This window comes from Lycium ferocissimum, chromosome 9, assembly GCF_029784015.1.
Source record: "Lycium ferocissimum isolate CSIRO_LF1 chromosome 9, AGI_CSIRO_Lferr_CH_V1, whole genome shotgun sequence".
Taxonomy (NCBI): Eukaryota; Viridiplantae; Streptophyta; class Magnoliopsida; order Solanales; family Solanaceae; genus Lycium; species Lycium ferocissimum.
Window position 1 is genome coordinate 64,142,728 of NC_081350.1, and position 22,522 is coordinate 64,165,249.

The 22,522-nt window shown below is 39.1% G+C and overlaps 1 protein-coding gene across 1 annotated transcript in view; it reads right to left on the reverse strand.

Annotated features, from left to right (window-relative positions):
- The window catches only part of LOC132031477 (brefeldin A-inhibited guanine nucleotide-exchange protein 5), a 40,988-nt gene extending 22,902 nt beyond the window's left edge, over positions 1-18,086 (reverse strand). Inside the window, exons 1-11 of the mRNA XM_059421458.1 lie at positions 17,773-18,086; positions 12,107-12,182; positions 11,492-11,738; positions 10,904-11,025; positions 10,688-10,746; positions 10,061-10,118; positions 9,897-9,981; positions 9,586-9,792; positions 9,429-9,487; positions 9,254-9,323; positions 9,118-9,186 (exon numbers count right to left, since the gene is read on the reverse strand). Coding sequence (XP_059277441.1) covers positions 9,118-9,186; positions 9,254-9,323; positions 9,429-9,487; positions 9,586-9,792; positions 9,897-9,981; positions 10,061-10,118; positions 10,688-10,746; positions 10,904-11,025; positions 11,492-11,738; positions 12,107-12,182; positions 17,773-17,887 — 1,167 coding nt within the window. The 5' untranslated portion in view covers positions 17,888-18,086. The remainder of the gene's footprint in view (positions 1-9,117; positions 9,187-9,253; positions 9,324-9,428; positions 9,488-9,585; positions 9,793-9,896; positions 9,982-10,060; positions 10,119-10,687; positions 10,747-10,903; positions 11,026-11,491; positions 11,739-12,106; positions 12,183-17,772) is intronic.
- Positions 18,087-22,522: the final 4,436 nt, after the last annotated feature.

The window sequence follows — 22,522 nt, forward strand, 5'->3', positions numbered from 1 at the left end:
TTCATATTGTATTGTATTGTTAAATCCACTGTTATTTAACAACGAAAAGACTCATCTTACATACCAACCAATTTGGTGTGGCTAGATTGCTACATTAGTTCTATTTCACATTTTGCACTTACTATTATTTAATAATTCATTTTGCCCCCTTTACTTTACATTTTTTTTTTTTTTTTATCAGTCTTTTTTTTTTAAAACGAAACAGTATCAAGGTGATACTGTTAAAAGTACACAAGAAAACACTGGACTTGGTTACATTAAATAGCTAAGTTGTCTAGCAAGTCTAGCAAATTATGCAAATCCAACACTACATTCCCTTCTCTCCAAAAGTACAAGAAATGCAAACAATTATATTTCACTGACTGCAACTGACTCCTCTTTTCTTCGAAGCATCTCATATTTCTGTCCTTCCATAACGTCCAAATTATGCATAGAGGAATGTAAACCCAGATATTCTTTAAGGCTGAATCTGGGCAAACAAACTCCCAACCTTCAAGCACCTCTCGGAACTTCTGAGGGTTTACCCAGTGTGCGCTATACATAGTGAGAAACATAGACCACAACTGCCAAGAAAATTCACAATGCAAAAAAATGTGGTCCACAGATTCGCATACTCTTTCACACAAGAAGCATCTACCACATAGAAACCATCTCCTTTTCATCAAGTTTTCTGGAGTCAGGCATGCTCCATGTGCCACTTGCCTGCCAAAACAAGCAACTTTAACCGGTACAGAAGTTTTCCAAATCAATTTCCAGGGCGAATTATGAGCCTGCATGGTCTGGTCAGCATTGAGAATTTTATAGAAAGACTTGACTGAAAAAGAACCATTTTTATTTGCTTTCCAATATTGGCAATCATCCTTTTCCAACAGTAACACTACTAATTGCATCTTTTGGATAAAGTCATCTACTCCCTGCATCTCCCAATCAAAAAGATTCCTTCTGAAACTAAAAATTCCAACCTGAATCAATGAAAATATCTGCTAACACCACTTTAGCATTTAGAGACAATCTGTACCATTTAGGAAATTGGTCTTTCAACAAACCAGAGCCCTCTCAATTATCTTTCCAGAGCCTGATTCTTTTCCCATTCCCCACCTTCAATCCAACATACTTCTTGAATTCCTCCCAGAGGTTGACAATCTGCCCCATATAGCTACTCCATAAGGGGTTGTAACTAATTTAGGTGCCCAGAAACCCCCTCTTCCATATTTAACCTCAATTAAAGATTTCCATGGAGCTTCTCTCCCATCATTTAATCTCCATAGCCACTTACATAAAAGACTCTGATTATGAGCTTTAAGATTTCTAACTCTCAAACCCCCTCCTTCTTATGTTTAATCACAGTGCTCCACTTTACCAAATGGTATTTCCTCTTTTCTGCATTACCTTCCCATAAGAACTTTCTTCTAAGACTATCTAGTTTCTTCTCCACACTAACTGGTATAGGAACCATGGACATAAGGTAAGTTGGGATACCATCCAGAACACTATTAATTAATGTTAACCTACCCCCAAAAGATAAATATTGTTGCTTCTAGGGAGCCAGCTTTTTTTCGCATTTCTCAGTAACTCCATTCCAAACAGAGATGTCTTTAAATTTTGCACCTAAGGGTAATCCCAAATAGCTGGGTGGGAATTTTTCAATCTTGCAGCTTAAAATTTCAGCCAACCCACTAATGTTATTGTCAGCATTCAGGGAAAAAAATTGAGCTCTTCATCAGATTAATTCTCAGCCCAGTCACTGCTTCGAAAGCCAGAAGAACCACCCTCAGATGCAGTACTTGTTCCCGATTAGCTTCACACATTAATAAAGCATCGTCAACGTATAGGATATGGGAGATTTCAACACCATTACCAGACTGGCCCTCCAATTTAAAGCCTTTCATCCAGCCATTCGTGACAGAAGTTTTAATCATGAGACTCAACACCTCCATTACCAGAAGAAATAGGTAAGGGGATAGTGGATCTCCTAGCCTTAGGCACCTTTGAGAATTAAAAAAACCAGTTGGATTTCCATTGATAAGGATTGAGAATTTGGCAGAAGAAATACAGAGAATTATCCATTGAATCCACTTCCCTCCAAAATTCATTTTTTCCAGTAACTTCAACAGGCAAGGCCAACTGACGTGGTCATAGGCCCTTCTCTATATCCAACTTGAAAACCACACCAGGCAGTTTCTTTCTCAAATAATAGTCTATGCATTCATTTGCCAAAAGCGCGGCATCTGAAATCTGCCTGCCCTTCAAAAAAGCATTCTGATTTACAGAAACAAGTTTACTGATCACTAACTTCAATCTTTCAGTCAACACTTTAGTTATCAACTTGTAGACACTGCCCAATAGACTAATAGGTCTGAAGTCTTCGATGCAATCAGCCCCTTCTTCTTTGGAATCAAAGCAATGAATGTAGAATTAAAACTTCTAATGAATTCTCCTTCATTGTAGAAAATCTGAAATATTTTCAACACATCTTCCTTTATTATGTGCCAACATTTCTTGAAAAAACACATGTTAAAGCCATCAGGACCTGGTGCCTTGTCCCCTTCCATCATCTTCAACACCCTGGTGACCTCTGCTTCTTCAAAAGGCCTTTCCAACCATTGTTTCTCCTCCTCACTGATGCTTGACAAATCTGGACACTCCCAAGAAGGTCTCCGATTCTCCTTTTCAGAGAAGAGGCCTTCATAAAACTCTAGAATGTGATTTCTGCTCAAGTTCTTCTCCTCTGTGATATCTCCATCTATTTCCAGCTTATGAATGCAATTGTATCTTCTATTTGAGTTTGCAACTTTGTGGAAAAATCGGGTGTTCTTATCTCCATGCTTGATCCATAGGAATCTGGACTTTATTTTTTTTTTTGATGAGATAAATGATTTCATTGCAGGCATCAAGCAGATGCATAGTAGTTACAAAAGTAGAATAGCAAAAGGGCCAGCTCTCCTTTATATAGCTAGTTAAGGGACAGGGAGCTAACAAAGTTCAGAAAGGTAACAGGGGAATCTAATGGAGATAAATAAACCCAGCTATACAAAAACATGAGGCATTTAGCTTTTAAAGATTGGTAGGTAGTTGATATCCCATCAAAGCATCTTCTATTCCTTTCATTCCAGATACTCCAACAGATGGCTGCAGGTATCATCTTCCAGATTCTCTTGATGGCACTATCAACTCTCCAGCAACTCCAGCTTACAAAAACATCCCTGATACTCTGAGGCATGACCCATTTGAGTCCAAAAAGTACTAAAACATATTCCATAAATTTGCAGCTATTGGACACTGTAGAAATAAGTGGTTGTGAGTTTCTGCTTCCTTCATGCACATATAACATCTGTTAGCCATCTGAAACGTCCTTCTAGCTAGATTGTCTTGAGTCAAGCAAGCTTCATGAAGTGCAGTCCAGCTAAAGCAGCTGATCTTAGGGGGCAGTTTGATCTTCCATATAAGCTTCCAAGGCCAATGAGCTGTAATTTCATTCTGTGGGCCTAGAAGTTTGTATGCTGCTTTAACTGAGAACTTTCCGTTCCTTGTTTCTCCCCAATTGAGTTGGTCTGGTGTTTCACTATTTATTGCAACACTATGAAGTGCTGCTAGTAAACTTACCAACTCCTCCATTTCCCAATCTTGTATGTTCCTTCTAAGGATGATGTTCCATGAATTCCTTTCTCTGTGTTGTTGAACTGTAGAGTTTGGGTCCCTTGATAACTGAAACATGTTGGGATAAGCAGCCATTAAAGGGATGTCGCCTAACCATTTGTCTCTCCAAAATCTGATATGCTGCCCATTCCCTGCTACTAAGTGTTGGTGTTGTGAGAACTCCTCCCATAACTTGCATATGCTTCTCCAGACACCAACCCCATATGGCTCTGTTGGGATATGAGAGCACCAGTGGTTTAGCGCTCCATGCTTGGCAATAATTACATCCTTCCAAAGGCTCTGCTCCTCCTGAGTGCATCTCCATAACCATTTCATTAGTAGGCTTTTGTTGTGCAGTGATAAGTCTCTAATGCCGAGGCCGCCCAACTTTTTTGGTAACAAGACTATTGGCCACTGCACCAAATGAAATTTATGGTCAGTGCTATTCCCTTTCCAAAGGAAATTCCTTCTAGTTTTGTCCAATTGCTCCAAAGCCTTACTGGTTATAGGATGTAGTGACATACTGTAGGTTGGGATGCTATCAAGCACACTGTTAATCAATGTTAGTCTGCCCCCCATTGATAGGTACTGCATTTGCCAAGTAGCAAGTCTCTTTTCAAACTTCTCGATGACTCCACTCCAGATGCCCTCTGTCTTATATTTAGCCCCTAGTGGGAGTCCTAAGTATGTGGTTGGAAAAGTACCAGTTCTGCAACCCAGTATGTCTGCCAGTTCCTCAACATTTTGCACTTCATTTACAGGATAAATCACACTCTTGAGCATGTTTATATGAAGACCTGAAACTGCTTCAAATATTAGTAGAGTAAGGTTTAGATAGAGGATCTGCTCTCTGTCAGCCCCACAGAAGACCAAAGTGTCATCTGCATATAGCAAATGGGAGATGTTGACTGCTCTATCCCTTCCTATATCAAAACCAGTTAGCCATTGCAATTGCTTGGCTTTGTTCAACATTCTACTCAACCCTTCCATAGCTAGTATGAACAGAAAAGGTGAAAGGGGGTCACCTTGCCTCAGGCCTCTTTGTGAAGAGAAAAATCCTACTGGGCTTCGGTTGATTAGAACTGAATACTTCACAGTAGAAATGTTGAACTGAATCCATTTAATCCACCTATCACCAAACCTCATTTGTCTGAGCATAGATATGAGATAAGACCAATTCAATTGGTCAAAGGCTTTTTCGACATCTAATTTGCAAAGTAATCTAGCACTCCCTTGTTTCAATTGCCAACCAAGCACCTCATTAGCTATGAGTGAGGCATCTGTGATTTGTCTCCCCTTGATGAAGGCATTCTGCTGACTTGAAACCAGTTTCCCCATCACTCCCTTCAGTCTTCCTGCAAGAACTTTAGCAATGATCTTGTATATGCTTCCAATTAGACTGATAGGTCTGTAATCCCTAAGCTCCAATGCCCCTTTTTCTTAGGGATAAGTGCAATGAAGGAAGCATTACAAGACTTAACCATCCAGCAATGTTGATGGTACTGTTGCATAGCTGCTAACAAGTCTGTCTTAATAAAATCCCAAGAACTCTGGAAAAAGGCCATAGTATAACCATCACGCCCAGGGGCTTTGTCAGGGGCACATGATTTAATGACTGCTAGCACTTCCTCCTCTCCAAAAGCTGCTTCTAAGCTACTGCTTTCCTCTGCTGTGATGGAAGCAATTCCTTCGAAATTTACAGTAGGTCTCCAGTCTTCTTGCTCAGTGTACAATTTTTCAAAGAAGTCAAGTGTCTTCCTTTTTATTGTCTCCTTATCTTCGATGATCACATTGTCCACCAGAAGTCTATCTATGCAATTGGATCTCCTATTAGAATTAGCAATCTTCTGAAAAAATTTGGTGTTCTTGTCCCCTTCCTTGAGCCAAAGGCACCTAGATTTCTGCCTCCATGAGATCTCCTCTATCTTGGCCAGCTGTTGTATCTCAGCTTTCAGACTTGTCATTTGACTAGCCTCTGTCATGTTCAATTGTCTGCCTTCAGTGTTTTGCTCTAAGATCATCAATTCATCTAGTGCTTTGCCTTTCCTAGTCTCTAATTTACCAAACTCCTCCTTATTCCAAATAGTTATGTCCTTCTTCAGATTCTTCAGTTTTTGCATAAGGATGAAGTCAGGTCTCCCATTGGAATTGTAGCTTTGCCACCAGTTTTTCAGTTTGTCCAGAAAGCCATCAACTTCCAGCCACATGTTTTCAAATTTAAAGTAGGAGGGAGTGGCATCCCAGTCCCCACTTTCCAGCAAAATGGGACTGTGATCTGAAATTACTTTAGGCAATGCAATTTGTTTCACAGCTTTGAAAGAGTCATTCCATTCTGGGGATACGAGAAATCTATCAATTCTAGATGCTTGTTGATTGTTCTCTCCTCTTGACCATGTATATTGGGCTCCCTGCAATGGTAGGTCAATGATCTCTAAGTCATGGATTATGTCTGAGAATGTTTCCATGGCTCTTGATCTCCTAGTGCAATTTAGCCTTTCACTTTCAAATCGGCATACATTGAAGTCACCCCCTATGACCCATTGATGCTCCCAAAGTCCTCTTATCCCTGCTAATTCATCCCACATCTCTTCCCTCTCTTGATTAGTGTGTGGACCATAAACTCCAGTGAAGCACCACCTAAACTCTTCAAGTGAACTCTGCAGCATACATGAAATTGAGTAGCAGCCCAATTGTGCATCCATTTTCACCCATTTCCTTTTGTCCCAGATTACTAATATACCACCTTTTGTGCCAACTGCTTCAAGCTCTACCCAATCAGCCCATCTGTTTCCCATATCTGTTGTATCAGCCTATTGTTGCAGCCTTGGATTTTTGTCTCTTGCAAACATAATATGTCAACCTTCCAACTCTGAATAAGGGATTTGATGGTGTCTCTCTTCGCCTCCTCATTCAGCCCCCTAATGTTCCAACTAAGGACTTTCAAATTCATCCAGACAGTGAAGTGTACTGCCTGCCCCTGCTCCCACTGCATTGTTGCTCTTTTTTGTCATAATTAATCCCACAGATTAATCTTTTCCGTTCCCCTTCTCCTCTGCTTTTCTTCCCTTTCTCAGACCCCTGTTGCTTTAACTCCTGTTCTTGGATTTGTTTTTGTCTTCTTTGCTCCATCCTTTTAACTAATTCTAAGAGATCATGTTCAAACCCTATAGCGTTGACCCCAAATGCTTTGCATGCCTTTACCATTGTGATTTTTGTCCACTTTGATGTCTCAATAACAGTAGGTTTTTCTATAGCCAGTGGAATAGGGCCTTCGTACCAAGACAATGGTAATGCTTCACATATCGCTTGAGAGGGGAAATCTGTATCTGAGTTGGAGAACGCAACCAATTCCTCACCTGAGGTATGTAGTCGCAGTGGCCTGTTGATTCTTTCTTGGGGAATTCTTTCATCGTCTGCATCTGAATGCCTCTCCCCTGATGTTTGCTCTGCAGGATTTACTTGCATGGCAATTTCAAAATCACTGGAGTCTGAAGGGGCTGAAAGAGCACCGAATCTGTTGAAAGATGGGCTGGGCTTTTTAACCTGACAGATGGTTTTGAGTTTAAGAAGTTTGGCCTCATTTAAAGCTTTATTTTTTCCCCTCTTGCCATTTGGGCCTGTTTTGTAATAATTCTGATCAGCTTCTAGGCCCAGTTGTCTTTTAATTGGCCCTGGCCCACTCCCTATTAAACTATTGGACTCTTTGACTTTTGCCCTTTTATCTACTGGATAAAACAGACTGCCACTTTTTGAATAAAAGCTGTCCAACAGACTGCCACTTTTTGAATAAAAGCTGTCCAACAGACTGCCACTTTTTGAATTAAAGCTGTCCCTTTGTACCTCCTCATATGATACAGTGTTCGAGGTACCAACTTCTTCCGACGTCTTCCTTATCTCGGGAGCAGTGCCTTTTCCGGCGAGATTAACGACGGTGTGCAGATCTTCTAAAATTGAGAGTTCGAAACCCCAATCTTCTTTGAGCAATTCTATGGTCCTCGGAATTACCTTCATGTTCTTCTCCACACAGATACGAGCCCATAGCATGTGTGTTCTGTGTTTCGTGTCTTCATCTACTCCGACGTAACCTCCACACTTGTTCCCAATAAATTTGAATGTTTCTGTTGACCAGGCATGGAGTGGAATTCCGAAAACCTTTATCCATTTAAGTTCTGACTTTTTTGTGGTTAGCTTTGATCCGGCCACTGGCGTCCACCATTCGAGAGTCAGCCTCCTCCCTTTCCATCGCCTGCTTTAACCCTACTTGCCTCCAATCTGGATGGGAGCTCAAAGAGAAATTGGTTATGGTTAATGGGTGTGACTTTAAGTCCTGCAGTGACTTGCTACCTGCCCACAAACCATTTTTGGATGATATCTGCATTTGGGCTTGTATTGAATGGATCATTAAATTCTCCCACAAGACACCTCGAAAGGAAGTGCTCTGTTTCCCCCATCTCCCTGTTACTGGTTTTCCCTGCTTCAGAACTGATCGTGCTTGACCATTTTGGGATCCTTGCTGCCTCCATGTAGGATTTGGACTGCTCATCTGCTAAATGGAATCTTGGATCTACAAAAGGACCCAGATATATTTGTATCTTCCCTGCAATGTCATCCCATCCCTTGTTGTATCTGTCTTCTGGGATGATGACTGAAGCCCTTTTGTCTCCTAGAATAGTCTCTATTCTCACAAATCGACCATAACTGTTGAAGTTTTGCATCACTCTGAATGAGTACGCCTGTACTTTTCTTTCCCATCTTCTGCATTTGTTGCCTGGCTGCAAAAAGGCCTGCTTTAGGGCTTCACATATCCATCTGAGATTGCTTTCGTCTAACCTGATGCTGCTCCTGAACCTTCTGCTATTTTCTGTTAAGATGAACCAACTATCTCCACTGCTCGTTAATCTAAAAAACTTCCCACTCGAAGTAAAAGAAATGCCCTGCTCTATAACTTAGGCAATGATAAGTTTGTCATCTGAAAATTCTATGTCGGAGAGGAGAGTTGAGAAGTGAGAGAAGAGAGAGAGGGTGGTGTGTTTCCCAAGAGAGAACATTTTTTCTTGACAGCCTAGCATTATGCTTAAAGAAACAGATATCTGGACTTTATAACTATATCCTTTACCATATTCTGTCTTCATCATATTTATGCCCCACCTTTTCAATCAGCACTCCTCCTCCTTGCTACGATACAGGTAGTCTTTCTTGCCACTTTCTTCTTAGTGATCATCTTTTCCTTTTTAGTTTTGAATTGTTCATAAATACTGTATCTAAAGTAATTAAGGGCATTTTAGTAAACTTATCAGCTATTGTACAGAACAATATAGTCAAACCAAACAAGAAAATGATACTAAATGAGAACAAACACAACCTATCCAAACTTTATTTTAACAACATATTACAATAGAGTATAATAAAATGCAATATAAAATGATACATTAAGAAACCATAGGGAACAACAACTCAAACAGGCTGTAAAAGAAAGCTCACCTGAAGTAGCTCCAAGGACAAAATACGCGTCTTAACAGTAACTTCATCATTGTCTTCCTTTATGCCCATCTGCAAACTCGCTCCTATCAGTACAAAGTTCATCCTAAACCTTACATCAATGAACAGTCAAGCAAACCTTGCAAAGGGTTCGGAAAAGAAGTAAGGCATCATGCTCTCCAGGACTCATGCTTTCAAGCTCGATTCCTCTGGTTAAAGTTACAAATTGTCAAGAGATTTGTAAAATGTAGTTAAACATCACAAAAAAACATGTTTGATTTACGAGAATCATTTCCTCAACCGTAAATCCATACCTTGTGACCTTTTCACCATCTTCAAGATGCACAGCTTTCTCAAGAGCAGCTTCTAAACCCTGTATTCCAAGGAAAGCCCATTGTAGGTACATATCATAAGCTTTTGACAATACCGTAATCGTGTTAGTAATAGTAAAGTTTCAGGTAATATGTACACCTTGATATCACCACCACCAACAAAACTCTGAAGTTCCTCAACTGATGCAACAGATGTATCTTTAGCCTGATTAACATTAGGTGCATCGCCCCCTTCTGTTATTTCTTTATCTTCTGGCTCATTATGTGACACTTCCTCAACCTTTACGTTTGACCCATTAGTATCAGTAGTTTCTTGGTGTGCAACAGTTCCACGTGAACTAGAACCCTGAATTGCAAGAAGCTATTAAGGGTCTATAAAGTAGAATCCACTATTCCCCCTCTAGCGTCTCAAAGAAGAAACAAAAAACTTGGTTCGTCCACTTCACCTACCAGATCATTTTCCATCCGTCTGAATACAATACTAAGCATTTGTGTTAACATGGCCTTTGATGTTGCTTGGTTTATTGGACTTTTGCTAAACATACAAACAAGTAGGTATTAGCTTCATTTGATATTAAAGAGTAATCATGCTCAAATAAGCATTACACTGATACCTGTTAAGAGCAATATTGTAACAGACCCTGATAACTCCAAGCAATGATTCCCCGTGAACTGCATTTTGGACAAAGCATACAGAAAAATGTCTAAGGACTCCTGCTTGTCACTTGCAGAAAATCCTATTCCTACCAATTTTTGATGCGTAATATGATGTAAAAAGGAGACAAAAGGAGTGTACTATATACTCCTCCATCTCATTTTATATGAAGAATTTTGACAACAAGGAGTTTAAGATCTTAATTTAACCAATATATATTTTATAAGTAATAGTGGAGAAAATTTTACAAATAAAAATTGAATAATAACATCACATCAAAGTTAGATTTTATTCACTAAATAAATCTAAATTATCAAAAGTAATGAAAATTAAAGAGAAATACTATCAATAGTGAATGGTGTCGTAAAAAAATCTTGGGACACTGCAAAATTGAAAGATAATTGGGACAAAGGGAGTCTTAGTTTATATAAAATTGGACTTCTACAGATACAAATTTCCCATTTAGGAAACCAGTCAAGGAATCTGGGACGAACTCAAGATGGAAGGAGGGTCGAGTAAGTTGGGACAAGACTCAAGAGTAACCAAAAAAGAGGAGAAAGGAATCTCCCTTTCAAAAGTTGCATACCTCTAAACTTGGTGGATGCTACAGCGGTAAGAAGTACCTTCAAAACCTGAAGAGTCGTACTGCATAGAATTTCTCAAAAATTTATCACTCAGAAATATTGAGTTAAAATTATATCAAATAAAAGAGACACATAGCTAACAGGTGCATACAATTTCCTCGTAACTTAATATAAAGGGAATATACTTAAGATAAATTCAAAATAAGAGAGGTTTCTACCTATCGGGCGACAAATTATCAACACAACCGCAGACCCTGTTCAGGATGTCTGTAAACAGCGTCACATTTTTCCCGCCATCTAAGCCAAGATCTCCCTCTAGATGGTCGTATGCAATGAGTTTCTGCAGATATCAAGAGAGAGTTATCACTGATTTTTAGACACACTTTATGAGAATCTCTGAGCATCAGCAAGAATGTTCTTACACATTCAACACAAAGATATCTTTTTTTCAATATGCAACAGTTGGCATATTCACTTAAGTTATTCATGCTCATTCACGCATATTATGTAAAACAGGTACCAGAAAGACTGGTACAAATGACTCAACTATGAGGATAGCAACAAACAAATAGAGTTGAGGTACATGATGCATGTATAAATGAAATTAAATAGCTGTACTTCAATAGTAATCAGTCTCCTCCCCCTCTTTAAGCTCCAATGCACTTACCCAAGTTTATAACCTGGATGATGGCAACAAATTTCAAAAGAAGGAAGAAACTACAGACGCCTAACATAGATAATAAGATAAATAAATTTTTAAGTGTCAAGGCCCAAAAGAACGCTAAATGATAGCAGCAAGAGCCTACATGAAGACAATCTAAAGCAAGCTCCATGATTTTTCCATTCTTCGTCTCAAAAGCAAGCCGGAGTGGATTTAGCACGAGTTCTGCCTGTGCTTCGCTTAACGTATTGCCTGCCTGAGATAAAGCTGTCACTATAGTTCCACTTTGGCTTGCTGGCCCGCTTATCTGTTCCGTACCCTCACCACTAGGTGAAGCAGTAGTTGAGTTAACTGGCGCTGCTCCGTTTTCCGAGGCTCGAGTGTCGGTAGAACTGCATGAGAGGTGATTCCGTGAACCATTAATTTATAAGAAATATAGAGTAGGAAAACGAAGAAAAGAATAACAGAACTAGAGGCTCAGCCCAGTCAACTAATGGAATAGAAACAGTAACCAAAGTCGAAATACTTGACTGTAATCCGACTTCTACCAAAAATCATATAGCATTCTGAACAGTAGAGTACCCATTGCTCAGAGCCTAGCCAATAGAATTTGATAGAAGCTAAAGTAATTTTCAATGGCATGAAATTTGAAGGAAAAAAACCATATGAGCTGGGCTAATAATAGAAGGAAACTAAAGAAACATTGGAGTTGAAAGTTGGAGATAAAGTATATAAGAGCAAACGATGTGACAGTGCCTACCTCTGATCTACAGCTGAAGATGTTGCCGCATCACTCTCCGTGGATAAGCTTTGCTGAGTAGATGCTTTTGAATTGTCTGGAAAGCAGATTGAATCGCAATATTCAGTAAAATCACAAGAATCACTTCATTTTAACAAGGCGCAGAAGAAGAAAAAGGTTCCAACACAAGAAGCAGTTCAATAACCTATACTTTTTTTATGCAGTAAGTTGTTTCATTATTGGCATCAAGAAGATGCAATGGTACAAAAGAAGTGTTGTTAGCTAAAACACATTTGTCTATGCTAGAACAAGGAACTAATGAAGTCCATAAGGGACACTGGATGAGAAAAATATTGTGAGACTACGCTAACATAGTGAAATTGTTAGCTCCAACAATAAACCCAGTGTAATCCCACAAGTGGAGTCTGGGGAGGGTAGTTTGTACGCAGACCTTACCCCTACATTGTGAAGGCAGAGAAGTTGTTTCGAAGACCCTCGGAAGTAAAACTGTTAGCTGTAAACACAAATAACTAGTCTATGTGCAGGGAGCTAACAAAATCCAGAAGCAGTTCTCCGAAATTCTAAGTTACTCGGACTCTTCAAAAGTGTTGCCGCACCCGTGTCGGATCCTCCTAAAATACAGTACTTTTGAAGGATCCGACACGCACCCGACGATATTTTAGGAGAGTCCAAATAACATAGCTAAAATTTACAGAGGAAAGTTTACTAACAAATTTAACACTACAACATGCAGCAGAATCAGATCCAGACAAGCATAGAGATACGGTAGACAAATGAAACAAAAAAAATATTGATTTTTAATACATGGTCTATTTATGATCTTATAAGACCCTAGGGTGATTCCACGCCATCCCTCTGGAGTACAGATTTAGAATTTTTTATTTTATTTTTTTTATTTTTTTGAAACTGGTAAATATGTACTCCTCAGCATTAAGGATATGCTGGCTACCTTCAAAAAGAGATAAGCTAAAGACAGAAAGAGTAAAAGAAGTACTTACAGGGATCTAAAGAAATCTACAAACTGATCTATATCTTCTAGTCCTACTTCTTTACACCAAAATTATAAAAATACTATACAATTCCATTTGACTTTCTGAATGGAATTGGATCTATCTTCAAAACACCTCCCATTCCTTTCTTTCCAACTAGTCCACCAAATACAATATGGGATCATCCTCCACCACTTTTTCCGGCTCTTGCTGCCTCCTCTCCTCATCCAACAGCTCAGTAAATCTGCAGTATGCTCAGGCATAGTCCATTTAGTCTGTCAGGTTGAGGAATAACGACCAGAATTGTGCTGTGAATTTGCAACGAAGAAAAAGATGGTTATTGGTTTCATCTGTTTCATTGCACAGATAGCATCTGGATACTAATGGCTCCCTTTCTCTTCAAAACTCCATGTGTCAAACAAGATCTCTTTGCCACCAACCAAGTGAAGCATTTCACCTTTGTTGGGGCTGGGCACTTCCATATTTTTATCCAAAACTTTGGCTGCTCCCCATTCTGCGCCATAATCTCCTTTCTATAAGTCCTATTTACAGTGACCCATCACCATTGTGCCTCCATATCAAAGTATCTGGATCAGTGTTAGTGCCCTAGAAATAACCAACCATATTCAACAGATTAACCACCCTTTCAACTTCCCAGTCATTTAAAAATCTTCTAAAAGATAAGTCCCATCCCTGTGCACTCTATATTTCATTTATAGTAGTGACCTCTTGGTTGTTACGTAAGATAATCAAATCTGGATATACCTCCATCAGCGGAGTTCGTTCAATCCTAACATCTTTCCAAAACTTTGCTTTTCTCCCATCTCCTACTTTCAACTTCAAGTTCCTTTCCAGCCAGTGTTATCAAAAGAGAAAAGCGCAAAAAAGCTCTAAGGTCAACTGGGGCTTTAAGCGGAAAGTGCAAATGAAGCGCGGGCTTTAATGAAAAAAGGCGCAATGGTGCAAAAAGACAAATATATATATATATATGTTTAGACCAAGAATAATAATAACAAGCATGAGTGATAAATATATGGACAAAGAAAATGTAAAATCATTACGCTAAAGTGAAATATCAATTATCGCGTGTCACCTCTTCAAGAGAGGCTCATTGGCAAGGAAAAGTATGTCTTAGAGCCTTGATGATGACACTGAAGCGCACTTAAAGCGAGGCGAAGCGCTCAACATGTTTTGAGCCTCGCTTAAGGGCTTAAGCGCGCTTAAGCCTTTGACAACACTGTTTCCAGCTTGGGCCATAGAGCTCTTATGGTTTTCTAAACTCCCATACACTAAGTACCAGTGCTCACATTAGTACACCATGGGTTGAGTTCACCAAACTTGCATTTAATAACCTCCTTCCACAATGCATTTTCCTCACTATTGTACCCCCACAGTCATTTCATCAATAAGTTGTTATTCTGTGATCTCAAGTTTCTGCTGCCCAGCCAACCTCCCTGCATTGCTATCTGCCATTTCACCAAATTGTACCCTTTGCCTTCTTTATTCCCATGCCACAAGAATTCCCTTCAGAGTCTGTTCGAGTCAATACACTAGCTTTTGAGACATTTAGCCTGACTTGGGTCAATACACAAGCTGCTCGAAATAATATATTATTTGTAACAAACACTTCCAGCATCCAGACACATAACCAAACCATCAATTCCTCTACAACAGTAGACAAATTCGATCGGAACTTTGGTAACATCAGCTGACAAATCTAACATAAACTATTTTCTTTGTATATGTTGTTAGTATCGCAAAAAATATCCCACATTTCTCATATGACTCATGTGATCCTAAATTTTCCGAACACACTTCAAATCCAAGTCAGTTCAAGTCAACATGCATCATGATTAAACTATATCCTTCTTTTATTGTTGTTCTACATCTAAATCTTAGGCTGGGTACAATTCCTACTGTTGGCTGAGAAGAAACACAGATGCCAAATTGAAATTGCCCCACCCTATCTATACAGTCTTGTGTTTGGTGCATTGCAGTTATTTTATTATATTATTTGAATAATCACATGCCTTCGAATTAGGTTCCACAAACCATTTTAATTTATGCATCTACCTCTATATTTCCTTTCTACTCTTTCTTTGGAAAAAGATGCTTCTAAAACTTAATCCTATGAAAGATAAAATAACTTCTTGTATTCATTAAATTAACCTCTGTTACATCTTTTTGCACACCACTCTTGACTTATTATTGCTGCAAGCATCTCACCAGATCCTACCCTAAACTGCTTGCATCACTTGCTACAAAGTAGCTCTTCCATAGAGCCTTTCACTATTATTCATTCACAATGATTTAAAAGTAAAAACACCAAAAAGTGACAAGGCATATGGAACTTTAAGCAAAGGGGGGAAAAAGGCAAGAGCATGTTTGTTCAGAGTGACGGTAATAAAAGAAAATATAAAATCACTGGACATAAATGATTTAGTAGGCGTTTGGATATAGTTCCTATTTGCAAATAATGAAATATTATTTGCTAACCAATTTTTGTTTTACAATTTTTTTCATTATTTCAACTTCAACTTGAAGTAGAGAATTTTTTTTGATTGGTGAACAGTAACTTTTACTTTTAATAATACCGGCAATAAGGTGATGTTGGGCAAGCAAAGCAACATTCAAAAGTTGACCATCACAAGTCGTGCAATGAGCTAATGAAATCAATCAAGGCATTATAGTCAGCAACATTTACATATACCATGCTACACCAAAAACAAAGCAAAAGAATACATCTATGTTGGACACCAATAATTGTGATCTTTTTTTGTCCTCGAACAACCTATCACTCCTTTCTTTCCAAATAAACCACTAGACTGAAGCTGGAATTGTATTTCAGATGTAGTACAGAGATTTTGTGCACCTTTTCTATGTCATCTTTACAAAAAGTGCAGGACTAATATGGGCAGACACCAGTTTGGTTTTATGCTCAGTAGATCTACTATATTCTTGCTAAGAAGATTGATGAAGATTTATTGCGAACAGGAGAAAGATCTACACATGGTGTTTATTCACCTAGAGAAAGCATATGATAAAGGTCCTTAGGTGGGTAATGGAGAAGAAGGAAACTCATATTAAATATATAAATGTTATAAAGGACATGCATGAAGGAGTTGTCACTAACGTGAGATCATTAGCAGGAGATACAAAAGAGTTCCCCATAACAATAAGTCTACACCAGGGATCGACATTGAGCCCCTACTTGTTTACCCTAGTTAAGTACTTATGGATGAGGTAACCAACACAATACATGATAGAGTCCCCCGAGTGTACGCTATTTGTTGAGGATGTTGTGTTAATTGACGAACCCCTCAATTGTGTCAACCAAAACTTGAACTATGGGAAAGCACTTTAGACAGTAAAGGTTTTAGGATAAGCAGAAGTAAGACTAGATACATGTGTTTCAAGTTTAGTCAGCATTGTACAAAAAATTTAGATACCTAGGCTCGTTTCGAGAGAATGGAATAATAGATGAAGATGTTACTCATAGAATTAGAACCCGATGGTTGAAATGAAAAAGTGTTGCCAGGGTGCTATGTTATAGAAGGATGTCTACCGAAGCGAAAGGTAAGTCCTACAGAATAGTCCTAACAAAGTATTCAAACTAAAGACGTTCAGCTAATTTATCATTTCCTATCAATAGGTTTTCAACTATGTTACTTAGTTTTTATATGTTATTAGTAGTGATTCCATATCCATTATATGTTATTAGTAGTGATTCCATATCCACAGAGAGGAGAACTCAATTTATTGGTGTACAGTTATCATTCCATTTCAAATGGGTCCAACAGTCATATTCAAATTCATAAAAAATTTAGTGCTTCTTTTACTCAAAAACCTCGTCACTCAGCTCAAAGTTCACAACTTGGTAACATTATAAAAAATTCCACAACTCAAAATTGCACATCCGAATTCTTAAGATACTCAATATGCAGTTCAAGATCCCTACACCCACGTTGCAATTCATTTGGACTCTAGGTATTTAGGCTGCATTAAGGAGTAAAAGTACAACCCCAATTGCCCAAAGTACAAGTAAATATAACTTATTAAACCCCTGACTTTTCCCACAAAAAAGTTATCACAACTTGGCGAAGTTAGCGAGAAGCCCAGAACCAAAAATTCAACCAAAAAGCCAATATACAACTCAAGATTCCTGTAACCCACTTGGTAAAATAAAACCTCAAGTATTATGCTCCATTAACTTAGTGTACAGTTTTTATGAATTGGTATTCTTTTAGTGGCAATTGCAGGCTAGCCATAGTTCCTTAACTTGTCCTCCATTTTCCATTTACGGTGTGTTTGGTATGGAGGAAAATATATGTTTTCCAATTTTTCCATGTTTGGTTGGTCAAATTGTAGTGGAATACATTTCCTCTAGGAAAAATAAGATCCATAAAAAATGAGAAAAATGACTTCCCTAATGGAAGTAGGGAAAACAAGTTCCATAAGTGAAATTCCAAGTTCATTGTCTCCTTAGTGTTTTGCTACATTACAGACATATGTTCTTGGGGAAATATTTTCCTTTGTACCAAACACACCCTTAATCACTCATAGGGAGATCAGTAAAACAGAAAAGGACCCAAGCTACTACCAGATTCAAATGCAATAAATCAAAGATGAATAAAAATATGATGTGAGATGAAATCAAAGGGAAGATAGGATACATACCAATATAGGATTGGATAGCTGTTTGGAGAGAAGAAAACTTCTTATTAGAGGAAGACTCTTTGAGCATTGATTCCAACGCTCGAGTTATGAAACCTCCCGCAGCACCCCCAGCCATTGGATTTCGACTTCTTTCTTGAGATCTTTAAATCAACGGTGTCGATTTGAAAGTATCAATGCAATCCAATTCGATCGGAAGAAAGAAGAAATGTTGAGATGGATGTTGTCGCAGAGAGATCTAAAAAATGGAAGAAACACAACTGGGAAGGTCCCTTCCACCACCTCCGGATCTGTTTTAAACAACTAAAGTGCGAAAAAACACATTACCGTATTTTTTATTTACGCGACTGGCCCTCTCTTCTGCCTTTTTCATCAAAGACTGGTCCTCTCTTCATTTACTAATTTATTTATTTTTTAATCCTTTTTTCGCGAGCTTCACGTGTTAATTATTAGTAGCTCCTTTTTTCTACATGAACTATCAACATCGTTCAGGTAGAAAAAGGAAACAGCTGATAGTTAAGGTGTATTTTAATATATAGATGGTGATAGTTCACGTAGAAAAACGAAATAGTTGATAGTTGGGGTGTCAACTCGCGAAAAAGTGATAGTTCAGTGTGTTTTTTACCGTTATCACTTTAGTAATTCATTAAATCCAAGAATTTGTGTGGGTGTCCTCGGTGAACGTATTATTGATGTCCTAAGATGTCACATAGCCCCTCAAAGATAAGTACAGACATTTTCATATAAATCCACAAGGTTCTGCTAGACATTGCTTATAACTCATACAGTTGGAAGTGTTTTGAAACCTATAAAAGGTATAAGAAGAGACTTAGGACAAAATATAGTTGGAAGCTACACTACGAGCCATATTTTCAAGTGAGTTTGCATAAGGCCTCACTTCAAGCGAGTATATAACCCTCTTGTTAGTTGGGAATATGGAAAACTTATTGAATGAAAGTTGTAGCCATTTGAACTATTTCCATCCGTATATGGATCAGGTCAAACAGATCTCTGTACAAAAAGTTATGTACGTTTTACTGAAGAGTTGTTAGTGGTGCTCGTCCTCGGGCTCGCGACGCGAATAGACTGGCGTCCCAAGGCCATCTCGAGCGCGGACGGGCAGTTAAGTGAGGCCTATCGTGAGCGCCCACACACATAGGCAAGTCAACGCACGCTGCTGGGCACGCGACGCGTCCTCCATGGCGTGCGTCCCCTGCAACCTTTTTAAGTGTGTTTTTCCTGATTTTTCATTCTATTCTTCACTTCTTCAAACTCTAGCACGAATTTCCTCTCCTCTCCTCATCCTCCCACATCAAGGTAAGGTTTTTCCATGTATTCTAAGCTATTCTAACAATTATGCATGAATTCTAAGCGAAATCCTATGCTACAAACCTAGGGGTTTCAAGTGCAGGAATTGGAGTTCTTCATCAAAAGTTTGGACTTTTTTTTTGGATTTTGAAGCTAATAAGGTATGTAAGGCTAACTCCCTATGTGTGGGAACATCATTGTTATTCCCCACGCCACGTTCTTTCATGATTATTACTAATTCACGTCAGAAATAAAGTTATGCCCTAATTTCATGAAAAGCTTTAGAACGTCCATAATTTAAACGATATAGCTTCGCAGTTCGTTCATGCATGTCACTCCGAACATCATGAACTCAGTACGTAATCTATGTATGCTCATGTTTAATAATTCTTGAGTTTTAGTTATGAACCACGAAATGTCTATTAACAGTTAATACTCTAAATTCCATGAACAGTCTATGATTTCATGTCTCATGATAGTAATGTTCAGAATCCATGTTAGAACTACAGTTGTAATGACCCGTTCGGTCGTTATAGTATTTTTGACCCTTTTTGCCCCCGTTGACCCTTCCCCTAACCCTACTAGTACGATTTTAACCCGCGGGGATGGGTGGCACGATTCTCGAGGTCATTGGGCGAGTTTTAGTGTGACTTTTGAGAAATTGAGCTTTTACATAAAGGATGTTTGACCCAAAGTTGACTTTTGGGTAAACGGATCTTTTTTGGAATTTCGTCGATTCCAAGAGGTCCGGATGGTCGTTTGTAACTTGGTGGGATGTTTGCTTCCGTTCCCAAGGCACTTAGGAGCATTTTGGGTATTGGGTTGGAAAGTTAGCTCTAGGCTATTGGGGGTTGACTTAGTCAAATAGATCTCCGTTGGAAATTTTGAGGCCGCGGGTGAGTTCGTAGCGCGTTTTTATGTATGTATGCATATATTTTTTATATCTGTGAGGCCTCGGGTGATAGTCGTATTTCGAGTTGAAACTTGTGAAAAACCAAAATTTTCTGCTGTCTGGTGTCCGCTGTAGCGGCACCAGACTCGCTGTAGCGGTCCTGCTATGGACCGTCCGCCATAGCATGTGTGATGAGTTCGCGGCGAGTCACCACAGCGGACGGCCATCCGCTGCGGCGGACTCGCGATAGCGGAAGGTGAGCACCGTAGCGGATGAGTGGGTCTTGAGATGGGCCAGAGCGGACAGAGTCCCGCTGTGGCGGATACGCTGTAGCGGAAATATGACCGCTGCAACAAGTGCCGGGCAGATTGTCTTATTTTTTGCTAAGTTAAAGGTAAAGGTTTGATTGTTCGAGGCTCTTGTTCGGCATTCCAGGTAGGTTACGGCTTAACCTTCGGTTAGACTCCAATTAGTGAAACATATGTGGAAGTTAGATATTAACGGGGAAAGCATGCTAGGCCTTCGGCGATGGAGTTGGGATGGAACTCTACTAGGTTGGTTGCTGTTGATTGTGGCTTGTCGCCCTATTATTATGTTTAAGCTTGGTGCCTTATTTGCTGTGTTGTGATATGTGTTTGCATTCATTTCTCTCTTGTTGTGTCATTTATCATCGGAGAAAGGAAGGATGATGAGATTAGGCATAAGTCGTGATGTATACTTATGATGATACTCGGTTGAAATCCTAATTATGATTTACTGTTGATGATGATATCATGCATGGCATACATTCTCATTTCACCTGTATATTGATATTGAATTATGACTTGATACTGAAGATGATAAATGAGAAAATGCACTATATTGGTGACACAAGATCTAGTCACAAGGTGTATTTGTCATAATTGAAAGGAAGGGGTTGTTATATACTCTTTATGTTGATTGAGATGGTTTGTATGATTCATTCCATGGTTGAGCTGATTTTTTGAAGTCCTGTTATGGCTTATAGTACTGTGACTTGTACTTCATTGGCATTTGATTTCATTGATTAATCATGCTTATATTTGAGTGGTGCTTCTGATTGGGTTCTAGACTTGAACCATATTTCGAATACTCATCTTGCATACAATATATGTTTGTAAGGCACATCTGACTGGGGGTGAGGATGTGGCCTATCTTGTGATATATATATATATATAAGGCATATTTGACAGGGGATGAGGATGTGGCCTATTTGTGAACTCGTGATCCGAGGTATATTCCGGAGCGAGAGGTACATGGACTTCGCGGGCACCCCATTGGTCATGACTATTGTGCGATCAATGCCTTAGCATGTGTGTACATGGTATTTGGCCAGTGCATTGCATTGCATTGCACATCATTACATTTCATCCTACATCATCATATGGTTCCGTATTTCTGATCTGGCGTGATTTGTTTGTACTATTATTGTGGTATAGATCTGATTATAGACTGTAGTTGATTACGGATTAGTGACTCCACCTAGGCTCAGGACTTAGATTTGTGATTATTGATTTGACATTTTTGAGACCTGGCAGACTTGTGGTTTAGAAGCTTCACCTAGGCTTATGACTTGAAAGGCGAGTTCCTGTGTGACGTATGTGCGGGTGGAAGTTCTTTATGTATTGGGATAATGTGATTCGTGATTATGCTTGATTGCTTATCTGCCTACTTGTTGATTTCTTTCTTCATATATGCCAACTAATTGTTGTCGGCCTATGATACCTACCAGTACTTGTTGTTTGTGCTAATGCTACTCTTGTTGTGCCCTTCTTTGAGTGCAGATTTTTTTACTAGTTCCCGTTTCCGTCTTCGAAAGTGATCCGAGTCTACTTGCCAGAGATTCCAGGGTGAGCATTTGGGCTAGATCCGCAACCCGGAGACTCTTCTTTTGTATTTAACTGTCTACTCTGTATTCTTGAGACAGTATTGATTTTTGAGATTTTTACTTCCTGTCAGACTTGTATCTACGTAATAGTGGCTTTTGTTCTAGTCCAGACTAGATTTTTGTGTTATTATTACTTCCGCACTTATTATTCTTATGATTTGAATCTGTTAGCTAAATCATTATTTATTTCCGCATAATTCTAATAAATGACTAAAATGATTTGGGAATGGTTCGCCTACCTGGGGGGAGAGTGTACGTGCCATCACGATTCACGAATTAGGTCGTGATAAGTTGGTATCAGAGACCTAGGTTACCAGCCTTACAAGTACAAGAGCATGTCCATAGAGTCTTGCAGATCGGTACGATAAGGTTCGTACTTATCTACGAGATTCTATAGGACATTTAGGAAACTTTCAATTCTTTCATTCTTTTGTACTACTTCATTCAAATTGGTATCTAGTCGATTCCAATTGGTATCTGAATTTCCTTGTCTTATTCTCCCGCGGATGGTGAGAACTCGTCCCTAATTTCTTAAGCGAGCGGTTCGATGTGACGTGGCGCGGTAAAGTGAGTAGTGTGTTATTATGATGTGGGTACGTGATCCAAGTTCAGTTTCCAGCTATGACTTGAGGTTTCAGTTGTGTGGT